At 28.8% G+C, this 20,497-nt stretch overlaps 1 protein-coding gene across 1 annotated transcript; it reads left to right on the forward strand.

Annotated features, from left to right (window-relative positions):
- Positions 1 to 906: 906 nt before the first annotated feature.
- Positions 907 to 8,326, forward strand: LOC108848303 (general transcription and DNA repair factor IIH helicase subunit XPB1). Its single transcript, XM_057009136.1, has 17 exons — positions 907 to 1,114; positions 1,221 to 1,264; positions 1,340 to 1,415; positions 1,489 to 1,657; positions 1,738 to 1,960; positions 2,052 to 2,105; positions 2,254 to 2,394; positions 2,488 to 2,568; positions 2,671 to 2,758; positions 2,946 to 3,283; positions 3,375 to 3,644; positions 3,822 to 3,985; positions 4,077 to 4,149; positions 4,254 to 4,367; positions 4,459 to 4,539; positions 4,625 to 4,768; positions 7,934 to 8,326. Exons 1-17 carry the CDS (start codon positions 1,105 to 1,107, stop codon positions 8,165 to 8,167), a joined length of 2,304 nt encoding a protein of 767 aa, XP_056865116.1. The 5' UTR covers positions 907 to 1,104; the 3' UTR covers positions 8,168 to 8,326.
- The last annotated feature ends 12,171 nt before the right edge of the window (positions 8,327 to 20,497 follow it).

The following is a 20,497-nucleotide window of genomic DNA, read 5'->3' on the forward strand; positions in this document are numbered from 1 at the left end:
AATTAAAACTAAAATTGGGTTAAAGAATTTCTTCAATTTATATGAAGAGGCATATATGAACTATTTTGGAGGTAACCAAACTAATGTTTCCATCTTTTGATGAAGAGATTAGAGGTCTCGTCCTAAACATCTTTCATCAGATTACACTATCATGTCACAAAAAAAAAAAAAAAAAAAAAAAAAATTACACTATCATACGTTCAATTCAAGACCTACATATGTTGGTCACAAGTTAAGAGTGTCTCTTAGTTTTGGTGAAAATTCAATTAAATGTATTATAAACATCTCAAAAACATTGTTATCGATTCATCTGCTTTTTACAGTTGTATCAGAATATGCATCTGACCCAAGTTATAACCTACAACCAAAGGTGAGGATGACTCAGATGTGTGGCAAAGGAAAAAAATCTGTGTGGACTGATGATGATGATGATGAGGAAAAGAAAGCAAAGCCTTTGTCTGCAACTTTCAGTTAGTGAATGAATGATTTAACCAAAAAAAAATAGTGAACGAAAGCCAGTTAAAATGTTGCGAATCAGCTAATGAGGTGTTGAATTAACTGAAGAATGCTTATAAAGTTGAAGAGATCCAAACTCAGTAATGCTTATAACAAGGTTTGAGACGAGAAATATAGTCAAGGTCAAAACATAGTCAATCGCAAAGCCACAACAAAGTATCATTTTCTTGTACCATCTGGCATTGTATAGTATTAATTCTCACACTTTTAGAGTAATGTGTAGATGATGTTAAGAAAAAATAAAGGTTCGTTCCGTTATACAAAATGGTAGGTGGCCCAACATGGAAATACAAAGGCCCACAGTAAAGCCCATATTTGATCCGTTATGTTAACCTTTTTTTTTTCTTTTTATAAATTCTAAGAGCTCGTCTCCTCCGCTTAACCATCTCTTCGTAGTTCTCATCAAAACCGACTCCCTCGTTTCGAACAGAACCCGACCAGGAATCCAAATCCGAATCAGAATCTTCTCCATCGTTCCGCCTCAATTCGACGTACAAACTTACAACGGACTTCCACGCCGCCGTGGTTTTTTCTCTTCGTAACTTGATTGACAAAAAAAAAGATAAACTCTGAATCGATTCAATTAAGATGGGAAACGGTAATCATCTGATATTTTTTTGGTGGTTTCTCGAATTATCGGGCAGAAAATGTATATATATATATATATATATATATGCCAAACGACACTTGTTTAAATTGTTCAGGTGAAAGAGGAAGATCTAGCAAGAAGATGAAGTACGGTGGCAAGGTTCGTGCCTCCCCCTTGGAATCAATTTTTAATAGCCTATTTCTGAATGTTAATTCACACTGTATGGTATATCAGGATGATCAAAAGATGAAGAACCTCCAAAACGAAGAATACTACCTCGGTGATGATGCTGATGAAGATTCTCGCGATGGTACTACTTTACTCACTTTCTATCTATTTAGAGACATTTTATGAATGGTTTCTTCTTCTTTTTTTTTTTGTAGGAGAAGGAGAGAAGATGAATACTGATTTTAGCAAATTGGAGTTGAAGCCAGACCATGGGAACAGACCCTTGTGGGCTTGTGCTGATGGAAGGATTTTCTTGGAAACTTTCTCTCCTCTCTACAAGCAAGCTTATGACTTCCTTATCGCCATTGCTGAACCCGTTTGCAGGTCATCTAATGAGTTCATTTATGCATGATCCATGTCATCAGTTTTGGGGGTTGATTTTCTTTTGGTTTTGTTATTTTCAGGCCAGAGTCAATGCACGAGTATAATTTAACACCACACTCTCTTTATGCGGCTGTTTCAGTCGGTCTTGAGACGGAAACTATCATATCTGTTTTGAATAAGCTGTCTAAGACTAAGCTACCCAAGGATATGATTGATTTCATCAATGCTTCTACTGCCAATTACGGCAAAGTTAAGCTGGTTTTAAAAAAGAATCGGTATTTTATTGAATCCCCATTCCCTGACGTAAGTTCACATCTGGTATTTGTGTATTTGGATATTGGGTTTCGCTTCTCTATTGCTAATTTTTTTTTTCTTTTAAAAACATTGATCTCAGGTTCTGAAAAAGCTTGGCAATGATGCTGTTATAAGCAAAGCTAGATTTTATGAGGTGCGTTGAACTCTTCCTTTTAGTCTATCTTTGGAACTCTTTTTCCAGTTGTTACATAGACTTGATTAACCTTCTTCTTCTTCTTATACCATTTTGCGTTCTCCAATGTATGTCGAACTAACTTAGATTAATTTTTTTTTTTTGCTAGCCATACGGCGGTGATGGATTCACAGTCGGCAAAACAAGCGGTGAACTTGAAGCAGGACATGGGGAGCTGTTGGATGCAGCAGAATTGGCAGCTGCTGCAGAAGAGAAAGAAACTCACTCATTTGAGATAGACCCTGCACTGGTAAATTTCTCTTATGGGTCTCTGAAATGGCGTCTTAATGAGTTTCGTCATGTTAACTGGCATTGTTCATGTTCTTTTACACTTCATGTGTAGGTGGAGACTGTAAAGCAGCGTTGCTTGCCAAGTGAATTGAACTACCCTATGTTAGAGGAATATGACTTCAGGAACGACAACGTGAGTTCAAAAAAATACACCTGAGGCCTATTTCTTTCTTAACATATGATCTGGCGCTACATGTTCATGATTGTTGAATAACTTGATGATGGTGTCTATCAGGTTAATCCTGATCTTGACATGGAACTGAAGCCCCATGCACAGCCGAGACCGTACCAGGAAAAAAGTTTGAGCAAGATGTTTGGGAACGGTATAACTGTCTCCATCTCTTTTGTTTTCATACCGCATTTGCCCAACTTGATGGGATATTTATATATATTTGTATGTTCCCGTGGGCAGTCATACGTTTGACTGATCTAGCATCGTGGTGAACTCGTGATAAATATTTGTGGTTTTTTGTGAGAGAATGTCACCGATCTAGAATCTTGATTTTGCAGGACGAGCAAGATCTGGGATTATAGTGTTGCCTTGTGGTGCTGGTAAATCTCTAGTTGGTGTTTCTGCAGCGGCTCGTATAAAAAAGAGTTGTCTTTGTTTGGCGACGAATGCTGTCTCGGTGGATCAGTGGGCCTTCCAGTTCAAGCTGTGGTCTACTATAAGAGACGACCAAATATGCCGTTTCACTTCTGATAGTAAAGAACGCTTCCGTGGAAATGCTGGTGTTGTTGTGACCACTTATAATATGGTTGCCTTTGGTGGTAAACGATCTGAGGAATCAGAGAAGATCATAGAAGAAATGAGGAACAGAGAGTGGGGGTTGTTGCTCATGGACGAGGTAATCAAATACTTTTCAGTGTGATTTATCTCTTTGCGGAAAGTTATATGTTTAGCTCATGAATGCACTCAAGAGTTGTGTTTTTTTATAGGTACATGTTGTTCCGGCCCAGATGTTTAGGAAAGTCATCAGTATTACAAAATCTCACTGCAAGCTAGGACTTACAGCTACTCTTGTGAGAGAAGATGAAAAGATTACAGATTTGAACTTCCTTATTGGCCCGAAACTATATGAAGCTAATTGGCTAGATTTAGTTAAAGGAGGCTTTATTGCAAATGTTCAGTGTGCTGAAGTGTGGTGTCCTATGACCAAAGAGTTTTTCGCAGAATATCTGAAGAAAGAGAACTCCAAGAAAAAACAGGTACATGAATATAAGCTTCCCCACGTTGTTCTCACTTTATAATTTATTATGTTTACCTAGTCTGGAGGATTAGAAAATAGTAAACATTCATATGTTAGGCTCTTTTAGTGTGTAGAGCTAGTAAACCAGTTCAGTTGGTCTGACATGTACATATATCTTGTCTTCTGATATCTGCAGGCACTTTATGTAATGAACCCTAACAAGTTCAGAGCCTGTGAGTTTCTTATACGTTTCCATGAACAACAACGTGGGGATAAAATCATTGTCTTCGCAGACAATCTTTTTGCACTTACGGAGTATGCAATGAAACTCCGGAAACCGATGATTTATGGTGCAACCAGGTTCGTAAAAAAACGTGTATTCAAAACACTCTTTTGCGTGATTCATTCAGTTAATAGGCGCTGATGGTTCCTCCTTTTGTTTAACCTGTAGCCATATCGAACGAACCAAAATTCTAGAGGCGTTTAAAACCAGTAAAGACGTGAACACCGTCTTCTTGTCAAAGGTATAGTAGCATTTTTTTACATTTCCCTTGACTTGGAATTATAGATATCTGTTTGACAGAGGAACTTAACGATAATGGATTGGTTTCTTTTATTTTTACTTCAGGTTGGTGATAACTCCATAGATATTCCTGAAGCTAATGTGATCATCCAGATTTCATCACATGCTGGTTCTAGACGTCAAGAGGCTCAGCGTCTGGGTCGTATTCTTAGGGCCAAGGTTTGATTTCTGATATTCTTTTGCTCATCACGTTGTCTCTCCTAATTCCTTCTTTGGTTAGTTGAAAATTAGTTTATAATTTCAAAAACAGGGTAAAATTGAAGATAGAATGGCTGGTGGAAAAGAAGAGTACAATGCATTCTTCTACTCACTTGTTTCTACAGATACGCAGGTATAAGGAGGACAGACAAAACTCACTAGTGTAGTTTGAGTTTTTATGATCTCGTGAATTGCTAAATCCATTATTTTTTATGCAGGAAATGTATTATTCAACTAAAAGACAACAGTTCTTGATCGACCAAGGTTACAGCTTTAAAGTTATAACAAGCCTTCCACCAGCTGATGCTGGGTCGAGCTTAAGCTACCACAGTCAAGAAGAACAGTTATCCCTTCTCGCTAAGGTGTGTTTCCTTGTTAGTTGTTATTCTGAAAAACAATTTGAAGTCTTTTTGTGATCCACATCAATGTTTTTTTTTGTTTTTTATTTATCTTACTACAAATTTTACGAAGTTTTAAATAAAAATAATCTTCAAAAAGAATTTAAAAGCTAACAGAGAAAACAAACATAAAATCAATATTTGACTTCAAATTTTTGTTCCTGAATTACAAAAATTTAGAAGTAAAAATCAAATACAATAAGAAGGGTAAAAGTTTTTATTTGTGACAATGTTTATTTTCTTAAATTATATTATATTCTATTATATTGGTCTGAGAAAAAGGCGTAGAACATTTCAATCATGATACCAAATATTACACCAAAAACAATATTATATATTATTTAATGTTATTTGTTTTAATAATTTTATATTTTTATTATTTCAAATTGATAATAAGTGTTTTATCACATTTTGACATTACATTAAAAAAAATCGTAATTTTATGTTTATAATATTTATTTACATTTATATTTTTTAGTTTAACAATATTATGCTTGTATTTATTTTATATAAAATATTATATTAAAAGTTACAAAACATTAATTATGAAAAGCACATAACAACACAATATATTTATTTTAATAGAATTTGTATTAGTTAGTAATACAGACTTAACTATATTATAAAAATTATTTAAAAGTTTGGTGAATTAATAATATTAAATATAACTTAAATAAAATTATTATTAATATTTTAAAATAAAACTAGGTGATTTTCCCGTGCGCATGCACGGATATAAATATTTATAAAATGAATATATTAAATAGTTTACTATATTTTTTTTTTAAATTACTATGTAATTTATATTGTAATCAGTATGCTATTTTTCAAATAATATTATTTTATTTTAATCATAGGTATAATTTTGGATATATAAGATAATATCTAATTTTCTGATTCAACCATAATTTGTTTATTCTATAGATTAAAATATTGATTAATTTTGTTGTTTACAATTAATTTGATATTGCCTTAGATTTGTAAATATATTTTAGAAATATTATGTATAATTTAATATAAATTATTTTAGAATTAAATAGTAAAAATAAATTAAAGTTTTAATTGATTCAAAGTTACTGATATTAATATAACAACGATAGTATTATGAAACCTCATGCATATATATAAATTATAGAAAAGAACTTAGTTGCAATAGTTGGTTAATATATATTCATAATATTAATTGAGATCTCATATTAGTTAATAGTATGTTACATTGTTCTATAGTTTATATTTATAAAAATATTAATATGAACAATAATACATTATATTTAGTTAAGTGTTTGATTTTGTATTAAAAATTAGATTAGTCCAATTACTCATTTTGTGGATATATTGTGTTACATATATTCCTTCAAACTAAAATATATTATTTCTAGTTTAACTCAACCAAATTAAATTAATTGTATTCCTTTGGTTCTTCATCATAGATATGTAAGTATGTTACTATCTTTTATAATTTGGTATATGTTATTTGCAAAAACAAAATTAGAAAGTAAAGTCATGATCGGTACGAAGTTGCATAAAAATAACTTATAAACTTATAAAGTCAAGATTATTTTTCTGAACTTTCTCTTTTTTTTATGAAATCACATCACATATAAAAATGTTTTCATTATAAATTTTCTAAATACTTTCTTTATTATATATTTGATTTGGAAAATATAAAAGGATACTTAATTAGAAAATAAAAGATGCATTTTTATTCATTAAAATATCTTGTGTTATGTTACTTAATTTTTTGTAATAAATTTGAGAAATAGATTAATTAAAATAAAATAATTATATTAAAATATATAATATGTTGTTTAAGATTATCTTTTAAAGGGATAATTATTTAGTTACTCTAAAATCAAAATTATTTTGTTAAGTTTGCTTTTAATGAATCGCATTATATATAAAAGATATTTTTTCGTTTTTAAAATTTACAAATTTCTTTTCATTATATAGGTTATTTAGAGAAGGAAACCAAAATAAAAAGGAAATTTTTTCTTTTTAATAATGACAAATAGATATATTGATTCATTAAGGGTACTATTATAATTAACCATCATAAGAATTAACGGGAGCGCGCGACACATAGAAAACTAACTTCTCAAATAATATTATAGAGATTAAAACTAAACAATATTTTTTAAAAATTTAGATATCTAAAATAGACTAATTATATTACGATTAAAAATTTATTTACTTTTTTAAAAGATGTAGAAAAGTTTGAAAATTTTAGTAATAAAATTTTATAATTATAAAAGTAAAATTAAATAAAATTTCGAAATTTATAATTCATATTTGAATATATTTATTTTAGGGATGATTTATGAGTTATTACCATATTTTAAAAAGTTTACCAAAAATATAAATCGCACTAAATGTAATGTATGAATTATTGCCATATTTTATAAAGTTTACCAAAATATATATCAGCAATAAATGTTATTGTCCATGTCATATTTAACTATAAGCCATGTCATCAATTTTAGTAACCATGTCATCATTTTTTTGTGAAATTGATTGTGGAGATGACATGTGGCAAAATCACTTCTCAAATATAGACTAGGGGATAAATGATAATAATCATTTAGTGATTTCTTATTTCTTTGACAAAAAAGTGATTTCTTATTTTAAAATAAAATAAAATATAAAAGTTATATGATATTTTATTTTTTACAACATAAAAATGATAATAATAATTTAGTGATTTCTTATTTGAAAATAAAATGAAAAATATTTTAATCTTGTAAAAGTAAATTTAAAATATAAATAATACACTATTTATGTTTAGTTACTATTTGAACTGGTTACTAATAATAATTGTGACAAATTTGAACCGATTAATAATAATAATTGAATTATATTATTCAATGAAACATAATAAAATATGTATATAAAATATTTGGCATGATGATGGTGTAATACTATTCATTCTATACCAAATTTGGTGAAATTTTTGGTGTTCCATTAAAGATGAAATTACATCAAATTTGGTGTAAATTGGAGTTGGCCTAAGGTAGTATTGATTTTTGGTATACAAACAAACCCGGTTTTTATTTACTCAACTCGTAAGTTTTTGGTTTACGGTTGAACTTGGTTTGACCGCCGGTCTGGAATTAAAAACACTGATCCACACAGGTGTTGAATGCTGGAGACGACTTGGTTGGTTTAGAGCAACTGGAAGAAGACACAGACGGACTGGCACTGCAAGCGGCGAGACGCAGGAAGGGACTGATGAGTGAAATGTCGGGTGCGAAAGGATTTGTGTACCAGGAATTCAACTCTGGCCGTCACAAATCTTCTGGTCAACAATCCAGGAAGCCTAAAGACCCTACAAAACGACACCAACTCTTCAAGAAACGTTTCGTGTAACACACACTCACACAAGGTAAACCAAGAAGGGGTTTCAGAGTTCTTTCTTGTTCGATGGCTTTAGTTTGTTTCGAGTTATAATAAGCAATTGTAACTTTGTGGAGAATTTTCTCTTCAGAACTTACTTGGTACTTAATAATACTATATAGTGGATTTCTTTTTGTTGGCAATATTAACAGTAAAACAAGAAAGAGATTATCATAAAACTTGGATATGTTTAGTGTTTTTAGCAGAGAAGCTAAAATCGACCAGTAACCAAAAGATGCATTTTAAAATCAATACTATTAAAAAGAAAGAAGTTTTTAAAAATCTACTTTAAAAGGTTGTTTGGACCCTTTCATCTAACTAATTGTATCATGGCCTTACCTAATATTTTTTAATTATCTCTAACTATATAACTAATATTCATAACTCAACCATGTTACTATATCAACCAAGCTTGATATATTAGATACTTACGTAAACAGATCAAAATTATGATAGACAATAAACAATGACTTCCAATTTTTAGTGATCATTTTTTTTTTGCTGTCGTCTCTTTCACATAAAATGAGTTAATCGACTATACATTCATAGATTATTTTCTAGCTGATATGTTTTATTAACTGGAAGATTTTTTTCGTGATTTATGTATCGACTATATAATTTAGAATAACCTCATATTATGATCATCTATACATCGATTTCAACTAACATATTTATAGAAATCGTAATCATATCATCTTATATGACTGTGCATCGTCATCTATATGACACAACTAATATACATATGTTAAATATAAAACAATAATAACTATTTTATTCGGTTTGGAACCAACTAATATCCAAAAAATTACGGGTCTAATTAATTTGGTTCTGATTTTATCACTGTTTTTGCGTCATTTCAGATTTATATGAAAAATCAAATAATTCTAGATTTCAGTTTAAACATTGAGTAATTCGGATAAACATTAGATATTTTTTAAGAAAATATTATATTGAATTAAAAATCTAGATAACTCATGTTTGGTTATTTGATTTATAAATAGAATTTTGCGGCAATTTATTATTTATAAATTAAATATAATTAACATTTATAAGTATATAACTTGTACTTAAAAATTTCCTTCGATTCTCCGTTCAGTTTTTTTTTTGGTTTACATATATAGATTCACTCGGTTATTTTTGAATTTGGTTCAATTCGGATTTCGTTTTTTCCGTAAGTCTCGGTTTTTCAGTTCTTTCTATACATGTACACTATCTTATATAAAAATGTATATAAACAATATTTAATTTCAAAATAAACCCGCGCTTAATCAAAATCTAGTATATATTATTATTTGTGAATCTTAAATTTATATTACTATTTTCGAATTGATTTTTACATTCGAGCTCAAATTGGTTAGTGTCATTTATACTCATAATGAATTATTAAATTTTTAAAACTAATGGATCGAACTTATAAAACCTACTGAATTATCCTTGAACAGTTTTTTTTTAAAATAAAAAACGTGACATGTCTTATTATGTTATATTTTCTGGTGTTTGAAACTTATATAGTATACTATCATATAGTTTATTATTATTAATAATATAATAGTATATATAGGTTACATATGTTATTATCGTATAGTATATATTTATCCTTTTAACTAATATTGTTATTAATGGAAAATCAAAATACTAGACCTACACATACATTAATTTTTAATTGTTAGCCAGCTGCTTTGGTATTAAATAAGTGTCTATAAATAATTCTATGTCATGTATAATTTTTTTTAATTTTAAACTTATTTTAAATTTTTCAAATGCATGATTATATTGATAATATTTTAATTAATTTATAAGATCATTATACAAGCATTTGTGGATAAGATACCTAGTTATTTTATAAAAACAAATATTTTAAAGTTAGTATAGAATATTCAGAATTCCAAAGTAGCACAAACTTGATAAAACGCAGAGAAATGAAAAAAAAAAATCATGAGGAAAGACTCCATCTTGATCGTCTCCTCTATTTCACCATAATTTAAAAAAAAAAACTACACACCAAACTCATAAAACTAGGTTCAAAGATATCTGGGCCATGTGCAAGCTCAAATTTGTAAATAAGAAAACCGGGTCTGCATAGCATGAATCACAACGAAGCTTTTTTTACATTGATATCAAAGATTGTTTATTCTGGGTGTTCTATATATTTGGCAAAACGGCATCTAAATTGAAGTGGTGATATGTGAAAAAAGAGTTCAAGAAAACTGCATAATTTGCAAAACTCGATTATATTAGCTCACAAGGCACAACATAGCAATATGTATTCAATTAAAAACATACAATTAGTTTATTGTTTACTTTGTGGGTGAAAACAAGAAAATTGTATACACCGGAAATCGGCCAATTCCTATATCGACAAGGATCGACGGTCCCGATTAGTACATCAACATGTTACATATGCGAAAACATACATCAACTAGTACAAAATTTAATTTTCATACATGAACTTCAAAATTTTGGTTTTAACATACATTGACTTAATTTCCGTTAGTCAAACATTGAATTGTCGTTAACCTGTAACAGAAAATCGGCTAATTCATACATCAACACCGGCCAATGGTTCCGATTAACACATTAACACTTTACATGTGCGAAAATATACATCAACTAATTTAAAATTTAAATTCAATACATGAACTTTCGAAATCAGGTTTTAACGTACACTTTAATTTTCACAAGTCAAATAATAAAACACTTGAAAATGGGTAATTTTTGTTTTATACTTCTTAATAAAAGCTGTCAGATTATTTAGAAAAAATGCAATTAATAAAATAGTTAAGATGAGTAAAAATAAGGAAATAAAAGATGTTATAAATCTGTTGAAAATAGTGTTAGTTATATTTTGTAAGTTAATTTTAATAAAATAGATTTATCTTATTTCCACTAGTCAAATAATACTGAAGATAAATTGTTTGTCACATGTTGATTAAGGATGCGACTAGTTTTTCCGCTACCACCCGCAAACGTAGATTTTTAGGTTAGTAGCGGTTATTAACGTTTTGTAACAATCACACAAGATGCTACAAATCGCCTCAAACCGCTCCAACATCATAAAATCATAAGTTGATTCTCACTTGCGTTTACGGGTGTGAGTGGATACAGGAAATCGGCCAATTCCTATATCAACAAGGATCGACAGTCCCGATCAGTACATCAACATGTTACCTGTGCGAAAACATACATCAACTAGTACAAAATTTAATTTTCATACATGAACTTCAAAATTTTGGTTTTAACATACATTGACTTAATTTCCGTTAGTCAAACATTGAGTTGTCGTTAACCTGTAACAGAAAATCGGCTAATTCATACATCAACACCGGCCAATGGTTCCGATTAACACATTAACACTTTACATGTGCGAAAACATACATCAACTAATTTAAAATTTAAATTCAATACATGAACTTTCGAAATCAGGTTTTAACGTACACTTTAATTTTCACAAGTCAAATAATAAAACACTTGAAAATGGGTAATTTTTGTTTTATACTTCTTAATAAAAGCTGTCAGATTATTTAGAAAAAATGCAATTAATAAAATAGTTAAGATGAGTAAAAATAAGGAAATAAAAGATGTTATAAATCTGTTGAAAATAGTGTTAGTTATATTTTGTAAGTTAATTTTAATAAAATAGATTTATCTTATTTCCACTAGTCAAATAATACTGAAGATAAATTGTTTGTCACATGTTGATTAAGGATGCGACTAGTTTTTCCGCTACCACCCGCAAACGTAGATTTTTAGGTTAGTAGCGGTTATTAACGTTTTGTAACAATCACACAAGATGCTACAAATCGCCTCAAACCGCTCCAACATCATAAAATCATAAGTTGATTCTCACTTGCGTTTACGGGTGTGAGTGGATACATAGATATAAAAATATTTTAAATTTTAAAATTTAAATATTATAAATAATAAATATTTTATTTTTTATTTAAATTCACTAAAAGTATAACTTTATTTTATAAAAAAATAAATCAAAACTATTCAATATAATTTGTAAACATTAATATATACACATATATAGTTATACATATATAAATGTATATAAAATATATACATATATAAATTAAATTAAATATTATTTTAAAGTTCTAATATAAATATTCAAAATAAATTTTCTTCAAATTATCACTTTCATCTAAACTAAGTAATAAATTACACGAGAACGAAATAGTTTTATCTAAATGATTTATTTTTCTCAGTTAATATCACGTAATATAGTTTAATTAACACATAATATAGTAAAAACTAGAGTGTATGTTAAAACCAGATTTCGGAAGTTCATGTATTGAATTTAAATTTTGAATTAGTTGATGTATGTTTTCGCACAGGTAAAGTGTAAATGTGTTGATCGGGACCACTGGCCCCTGTTGATGTATGAATTGGCCGATTTTCTATTACAGGTTAACGACAACTTAACGTTTGACTAACGGAAATTATGTGAATGTATGTTAAAACCAAAATTTTGAAGTTTATGTATGAAAATTAAATTTTGTACTAGTTGATGTACGTTTTCGCACATGTAACATGTTGATGTACTGATCGGGACCGTTGGTTCTTGTTGATGTAGAAATTGGCCGATTTCCCGTTGTATACACAAATTTTTAACGTAGGAATGTATATTTTCAGTATAAAATAGCCAGTATTCTATAAATTTGGAACGATGACCAAGCAATATAAATTAACTTTTGAAATGTATGTGTATATATACATTTGAGGCTGCTCTACATTTGTGGAAGAAGTTGGTAAGATACTCTTCAAGCTCACAGCACTACAAAAAATATAATTATATAAGTATAAGATAAAACGAATATATATTAAGGTTATTCCCACGCTGGAGGAATATTATTTTGTTATTTATTTTTCAATTTCTATTTTAAATGTATACGATACCATGTTTGTATCTTTATTAGCTAAACCTATAAAGGTCCATGTAGCACTTTGACCACTTTTTCAATGACATTTATTAAATTTCGGCATTACATTAAGTCCTCACTAGTTGTCTAGTTGATATTCTCTCTATCTATTTCTTTCTAGGATAAAAAAGTATTTCACAAATTTTTGAAATGGCAGCTACCCATTGGTTGCAGATTTAATTATTATGAAAAGAGAAAAAGAAGCCATCTCCAAGAAGGTAAGTTGAATTAATCATGAAAATTAATTTTGTATAAAAAGTTGACAATTGTTCTCTCATTATGCTTCTTAATTGAAAAGCCAAACAAAAGAAGAAAAATATACATAACTATTTCCCTTTATGCATGTATACTGATACATAGTACATGTTGGTATGTTACTGATCTTCCATACATTACACTATACTCACTTTTGAAAAGAAAATATTAAAAATGTGCAGCATTTGAGTTAAGAGTAGACATCGTATGTAATTCTATAGTTTAGAAAATTGATTTACGTAAATTATGCAATTTACATTTTAGTTATTTTGTGTCACCCTTTGGCCTTTACCTCTAGTCAAGTGGAGCATAACAAAGAGAACAAATAAAGAATTTTCCGTAAACAAAGACCAGATTGGAGCTCAAATCAGCATCACTTCCTTTAAGATCACAATTCACAAAAAGTTATGAGATACTTCATTTTCTTTTATACTCCTTCCTTTTCAAAAAGATACATATTTTAGAATTTACACATTTTTAATAAAACATATTAAAATTTACTTATAAATGCATAATATTCTATAATTTTATATTTCCTATATATTAAACCAGTAACACTTTATAAAATGCAATTAATATTTTTGAACTTCTCAATTTTTCATTATAAGTTGACAAAAATTACATTAGAAATATAAAAATGTATCTTTTTGAAACAATTTTTTTTAGAACATGCATCATTTTAAAACGGAGGGAGTATATTGTATATTTTATTGATAAACCATTTTTTTGTATGTTCCTTATTTTGGTTTTAAGTTGTATATCGAGTCATAGTATAGGTTTTTTGAATCTTTAGTCTTTACCGACTATCTCTAGGTATTAGGTTGATTTGAAATAGAATATGTCGAACTGGAAGCAAATAAGCATTGAAAGATACAAAACAGTGCATTATGTCAGAAATTTAGCAACGGACGAGGAACTTCACACCAATAGATGTCTCTAAAATCTGGACACTGGATAGATAACTGAGTTAGTTTTTTCAATGCCATCAGTTTTAGGTCGATTCATCGGTTAAATGAAAGGTTATATATGTTTTATTGAAGATTGGTCTGTCTGTCGGTTTACGAGAAAAAAGATTTTTTTTTATTTTCCTTTTTTTGTTTAGTTTAATCCCTAATTTTATCATGGCATGAGTTAAACATATATCTTTTATTTTTATTCATTTTTTAGGCTACACTTTTTTTGTTAGATTTAATGGTTTTGGAGATTTGAAGAGACAAATCTATACATTTGGAAAAAAAAATTATGAACCCCATGTTTTATTTCTAATTACATTATACATTATTCATCATCTCTCAGTGTTTCTTCTGCCATGTCTTAGTAGTTCATTAATTAAGTTTAGGATTTCAAGAGAACTCTTAGATTGTTGATTATGATTTGCTACAATAAATCAGTTTTTCATCTAGATTGTTCTTAATAATTAATTGGAATGAACACTTAGCTCTAGATTTTAGTTTTTAGCGCATCAAAAGAGTTTGATTACATATCTGAATGATCCTAGAATGAGCAATATGTTTTAGTTAATAGAAATTGATGTTAGGGAATTTTGTGAATCTATCAAACTTGTCCTTATTGCATGTTTCAAATCAGAAATGGATGTTCATTTTTAAGAATTTAGTACATAGGATTAGTTATTACGGACAGTGCATCAACCTGTGAATCTGGATCTATCACCACAGCCACTACAACGTTTTTGCCATACTTCTACTTTCTAGCATAACAGTTTTTTTCTGGTGTGTCTCTACTTCTTACAGAACTAACATGTTATTCTAGACTCTGATCTTGATCTAGAATTAGCCTTATTATTCTTCACATAATATTTTTCCTCAAACCTACATCTAGCATAATATCCTTCACAATCGTCATGTGAAACCCTAGAGCTTTTAAGAGCTTTCATAAACCATAAAAATAATATTTTCATGATACTATTAACTTCCATAACACAATAAAAGTGATATTTTCCTTTTAATATGATGTTTTTGTCTTGGTTTAAACTATTTAGTATTGTTTGATCTCATCACCATATCTTGATGAAAACGATTCTTTGACGTAGTATTTGACAAGTCCTAACAGTGAATATTTTTGTACAGTGAAAATAAAGTTTTTCTCGCATTAAAAATGTAAAATATTATTAATCAGAAATTTCGAGAAATTCTCTACAATATAAAACGTAAGTTTTAAAATTAACATTTAAAATTATAGATATATTAGGATATAAAAAGTGAAGAGATAATTCTAATCACATATTTGAGTTTCATATCTCTTCAGATTTAAATTAGAATCTTAGTTTCTGATTCATAATTTGACTAACATTTGGTTATCCTTTTGGACACTCATTTTGAATGAGCTTTTGGCTTACGGTTCAAAAATCATCACTTAGTTTCACCTGCAGTTATTCATATTTGGTGTTTTCTGATCCTATAGTAATAATTGGCGAGAAGAAAAGAAAACATTATTAGCAGATATAGTTAGTAAAGTGTGAAAGTGGGAATGAACGAAAATATTAGAGGTGTGCATGAATCAGATATTTATTTTTCTGGAGGTATTCATGGTTTAATCTCTTTTTGTCTAAATAATTAATTATTAAATTTGATCTGATTCATAGCTATGCAGATATTTGTTGTCCGTATATCTAAAACTTTATATTTAATCGGATATCTGACTAATAAATAAAATAATAATTAAATAATTAAATAAAAATTCAAAATAATATAAAATAATAATAATTTATCTTTTTATCATCAAATAATAATAATTTATCAAACTATAAAATTTTATCCAATTTTAAAAATAACTAATAATTAATTTAATAAATTGAATATTCTACAAATTACATAAAATATAATAATTATAATATACATGTATATATATATATATATAATTTTAAAATCTATGTATATATGTATGCATATAAAGGATTAAATCAGATAACTATTCCTAAAAATAAGAGTATGCGTGATTCATTTTGTTTATTACGGATGTTGTATATTAGTATTTGTTTTGATTCGTAGATTTACGAATATTTAGATTTTCTTGTTCGGATCAAAATGGATAACAAATCAAAACAAAATTTACATATATTTTGATCAGTCCTAACACTAGAAATGTAATGCAGTTGGTCAAAAGATAAGAACTTTGGAATCATGCTTTGGTTATTTGATTATATTTCATGATTGCCAAATAGAGAAAAGGGTATTTTATTTACTATTTTTACACATTAACTAGTAAGAAAAAGAATCAACTTACATTTCCTAGTGTGCATTTAGTAGTGTAAAATTTCATTTTCTTACTCCCTCCGTTTCATATTAAATGTCGTTGTAGAGATTTTTTTTCGTTACAAAATAAGTATCGTTTTAGCATTTCAATGCAAAATTTATTAATTTTATTCTGCATTTTATTTTTCTATTGGTTGAGATGTATGGGTAGTGATGTTTTTGTATGGAAAATATGCAAAATTTAATGATTTCTTAATCCGTGTGCACAACTCTAAAACGACACTTATTAAGAAACAGAGGGAGTATTAAACTTTTTTAAACCGGTTTTTCTTTTAAACGATTCCCAAAGCAAAACGATTCTGTTATTGAGTACTTTAGGCAAATGTTCACTTTTTCAAGAATATTGACACCGGTTTATATCTTTAACTCTTTAGGTGTTTAAATTGAGAATTTGTACAGGTGTAGTTTCGTCTTATGATGGCATCTCAAATATTCATATAAGCTAAAAATATTAAAAATGTTTCCTTTCTTTTGGTTCCTCGATTTTCCACAACATGATTTATAGATATGTTTAAAGGGGGGAAAGGTACAAAATGTGATTTTTGATTTTAATTTTTCAGCGCAACTGTGAGAAATCTAGCTCAAAGAATAATGACAAGTTGACAACTAACTATGCAATTTGGCTGAAATGACTTGAAAACAAGGTTCCACAAGTAATACATTTTTAAAAGGATTAGCTAACCATATTAACTCTCTTAAATAATATGCTACATTTTAAAAAGTTTAATATGGATCCTGCAGCCTTACATAAGATTATGAAATTTTCTAAAATAGAAATAAAATATATAAATGGACAACAATAGAGTTAATGACTTCAGAAATACAGAATGTTAATTCTTGTCGTGACCAAAAGTTTATGGTGTTATATGCATATAGATGATTTCGTGAAAATATATAGATATTGTTTCAGACTTGGATTGGTTTTGCTATCAAAAAATCTAAAATGGTGTAAAATGATCAATGATGAGAATTAGGAATCTTCAATGGTATTTATCCCCTTTGTATACAGAGTTGAAAGCGTTTGTTTAGTCAGACTACATGCTAGTGTTTCACAAAAAAAACATGGTAACTCTTTACAAAAAAGAATATTTTTTAAGATTGATGAAGATGGTGTGAACATCCAAAATGACCTATATTTCTATCTATTTTGAAAGAATTTTTTAGAAATATATAGGGATTTAAACGGGTTTCGTGGTCAAGTGGGAGTGAATAGGTCTGATACGCTAACACGTTTCAGTTTCGATCCTCATGTTATGTGAAACTAAATCACATTGTTCTATTTACCTACTGCAGATATAAGTAAATGTTTTATGACCCATTTGAATGTCCTAGAGAAAAAAATCTGTCCGCGAAACTGCGATTCCACTGGATTCAAATAGGTTAAAAAATTATCAAGAAAAAAAGAAATATAGGGATTCACTTTCTTTTATCACAAAAATCTCAGATAATGCTCGTAAGTTTCCTTTAATAGTTTCCTTTTAATGTTTCTTATATAAATCTTTTTTTTTTTAGGTTTACATTATAGGTTTGGATTTCTAAACTGTTTTGGATATATAATATTATTAATAAAATATGATATAATGATGAATAATTGTTTTTCTCAACTAACAGTACAAACAATTTATTTTTATTAAAATATACAACTTGATTTATTTTAGCTTAAATTTCAGAAAGAAGAAGCATAATGTAACAAATTGATTGCTATTAAGCTAATGACATGAAATAATATATAGGGGGAACATGCCGCCCAATACTTGAATCTTTTTGAAACTTGAAGTTTCTTTGTGTGCTAAGTCATGATTAGTAGTATTATTTAGTTGTATTATGGTGGTTGTTCTTATAATTTGTTATCGCGGCTAATAATGTCATTGCCCATTGGATTTGACATCACTTTGTTAAATATAGCACGATTGCAAAATAAATTGAAAAAATATACTATATAAAACTACGATGGATCTTCATTCAAAGTGCTATTTTCAGTCCTTTTGATTTTTTCCTCCACAATGAATCTGTTTTAAATACAAGAAAACACATGTGAGCTTCTCCGTTTCTGTTGCACAAAAAAAAAGCTTCTCCGTTTCTTCTTCTTTATTTTCCGAATAAATGGGATTCAACCAAATTACCAATTATGCTTAAAAGGTATTTGCCTGAAGAGGTGCCTTACTAGCTAGGATAATATTATCTGAATATAGGGGAAAATGAATTGTTACGGAAGAAATGCATATATAGTTGATTGATTGTTATATCTAAACTTTACTAAATTACATTATGTCTGAGTAAACAACGTGTTATGTTTACTGATTTCTAAAGTTTAACGTTAAACTGATAATTATATGATTACTAGGGTTGTTCATCATATTCTACATCAGGATTGTTTATCTTACTAACCATAGTATCTAATTAGAGCTTAGAATTATAAGATAAATGTGAGGCACATGAGTGTAATCAATTGCATGAACATAATCAATCTTAATTATGAGAGTTTGTTTATTATTTAGTGGAACATGATAGAATATAATCTAATATCTGTCTGAATCACTGAATCTCCAAGGAGAGTTGATTTTTGATAGAATTAGGTGTTTAATAATTTTTGTCTTTCAGCGAAAGCTGGATAATTTACTTTTGAATTCGAGTTCGAGGATTTTTCTCAACAAACCCTTGACACCTATTGATCACAGTTTTTAATCACATGTTTGATTCCCCTTAGTTTAATGCCTTCTAATATGTCAAACAACCGATCTATTCATTGTTTTTATCATTCTGACTTAGCTTAGAACAACAAGTCTATTACTTGATCTCCAGTCTCTGTAGATTCGATCATTAAGTACTATAATAGTCTTCTTATTTGAAAGAGAAATTTAAAGATTAATTTGGACATATTAATTATCACTGGAAAGTGGAATCATGTTGACAAAACAAAGGAATCCAACAAACACCGAACACACACTACGATTGATAACCAGCATACAGTTTTTTCATACCCATGATCTATAGAACAACCTGTGACTACAGCTCAACCCAAATTTTGGAGAGGCACCAAAACCCAAGAGAATAGGATTGAAAGATTCAGAGGGTCAGCAACAAACAGAGAAGATCCACAACTAGCAGACAGTGAATCTTCAGCTAGTGATCGAACTTAAAGCTTAATAATCCAAAAAAATTGTTCTATGTATAGGAGAGAGAGTCGAAAGATGGTTTCTCGAATAGACTCATGGGTCGGAAGATGAAATAAAATGAATTAGATTAAAAATTAATAGGATTTAGAGAGTTTACCTTTAGTTTCTTATTTTTATTTCTAAATATAAAAGTAACTATATTTTGAAAGTATAAATTCAGGGGTTTAATTGGATTTTCATTTATCATTATACTAAATAGACAACATTACAAATGAATTATCTCATTAGGACAATAGTAGTGAATTTTTGTTCTGTTTCTGATTTTCCATCATTATTTTATAAAAATTTTGAATCCAAAAATATATACGGTAGAATAAAGTATATTTACATATTTTTAACGCTGATTTATTGTGACATTACAACTATGAGAAATATTACATTAGACGATTCGACACTAACAATACTATCTGCCTTATAAAATCTACACCTAACTGCATCATCTGAACCGTCCTATGAGAATCCATTCCTGACCAGATTTACTTAAAACCATGTTAAAAATCTCTTATACGTTTTTCTTCCATAGTTTGCATTAATAAATTACTTTTTCCGGGACTTGAAATCTGGATTTTCTGTAATCTGCAAGAAATTGCTTAGTCTGAGATTCGAACCCCAGACCTGGGTGTAGAAGCCTTTAGACCTTAACCACTAGATTACGGTGCTTCCAAAATATTTTAA

The sequence above is a fragment of the Raphanus sativus genome, chromosome 4 (assembly GCF_000801105.2).
Source record: "Raphanus sativus cultivar WK10039 chromosome 4, ASM80110v3, whole genome shotgun sequence".
Lineage (NCBI taxonomy): Eukaryota > Viridiplantae > Streptophyta > Magnoliopsida > Brassicales > Brassicaceae > Raphanus > Raphanus sativus.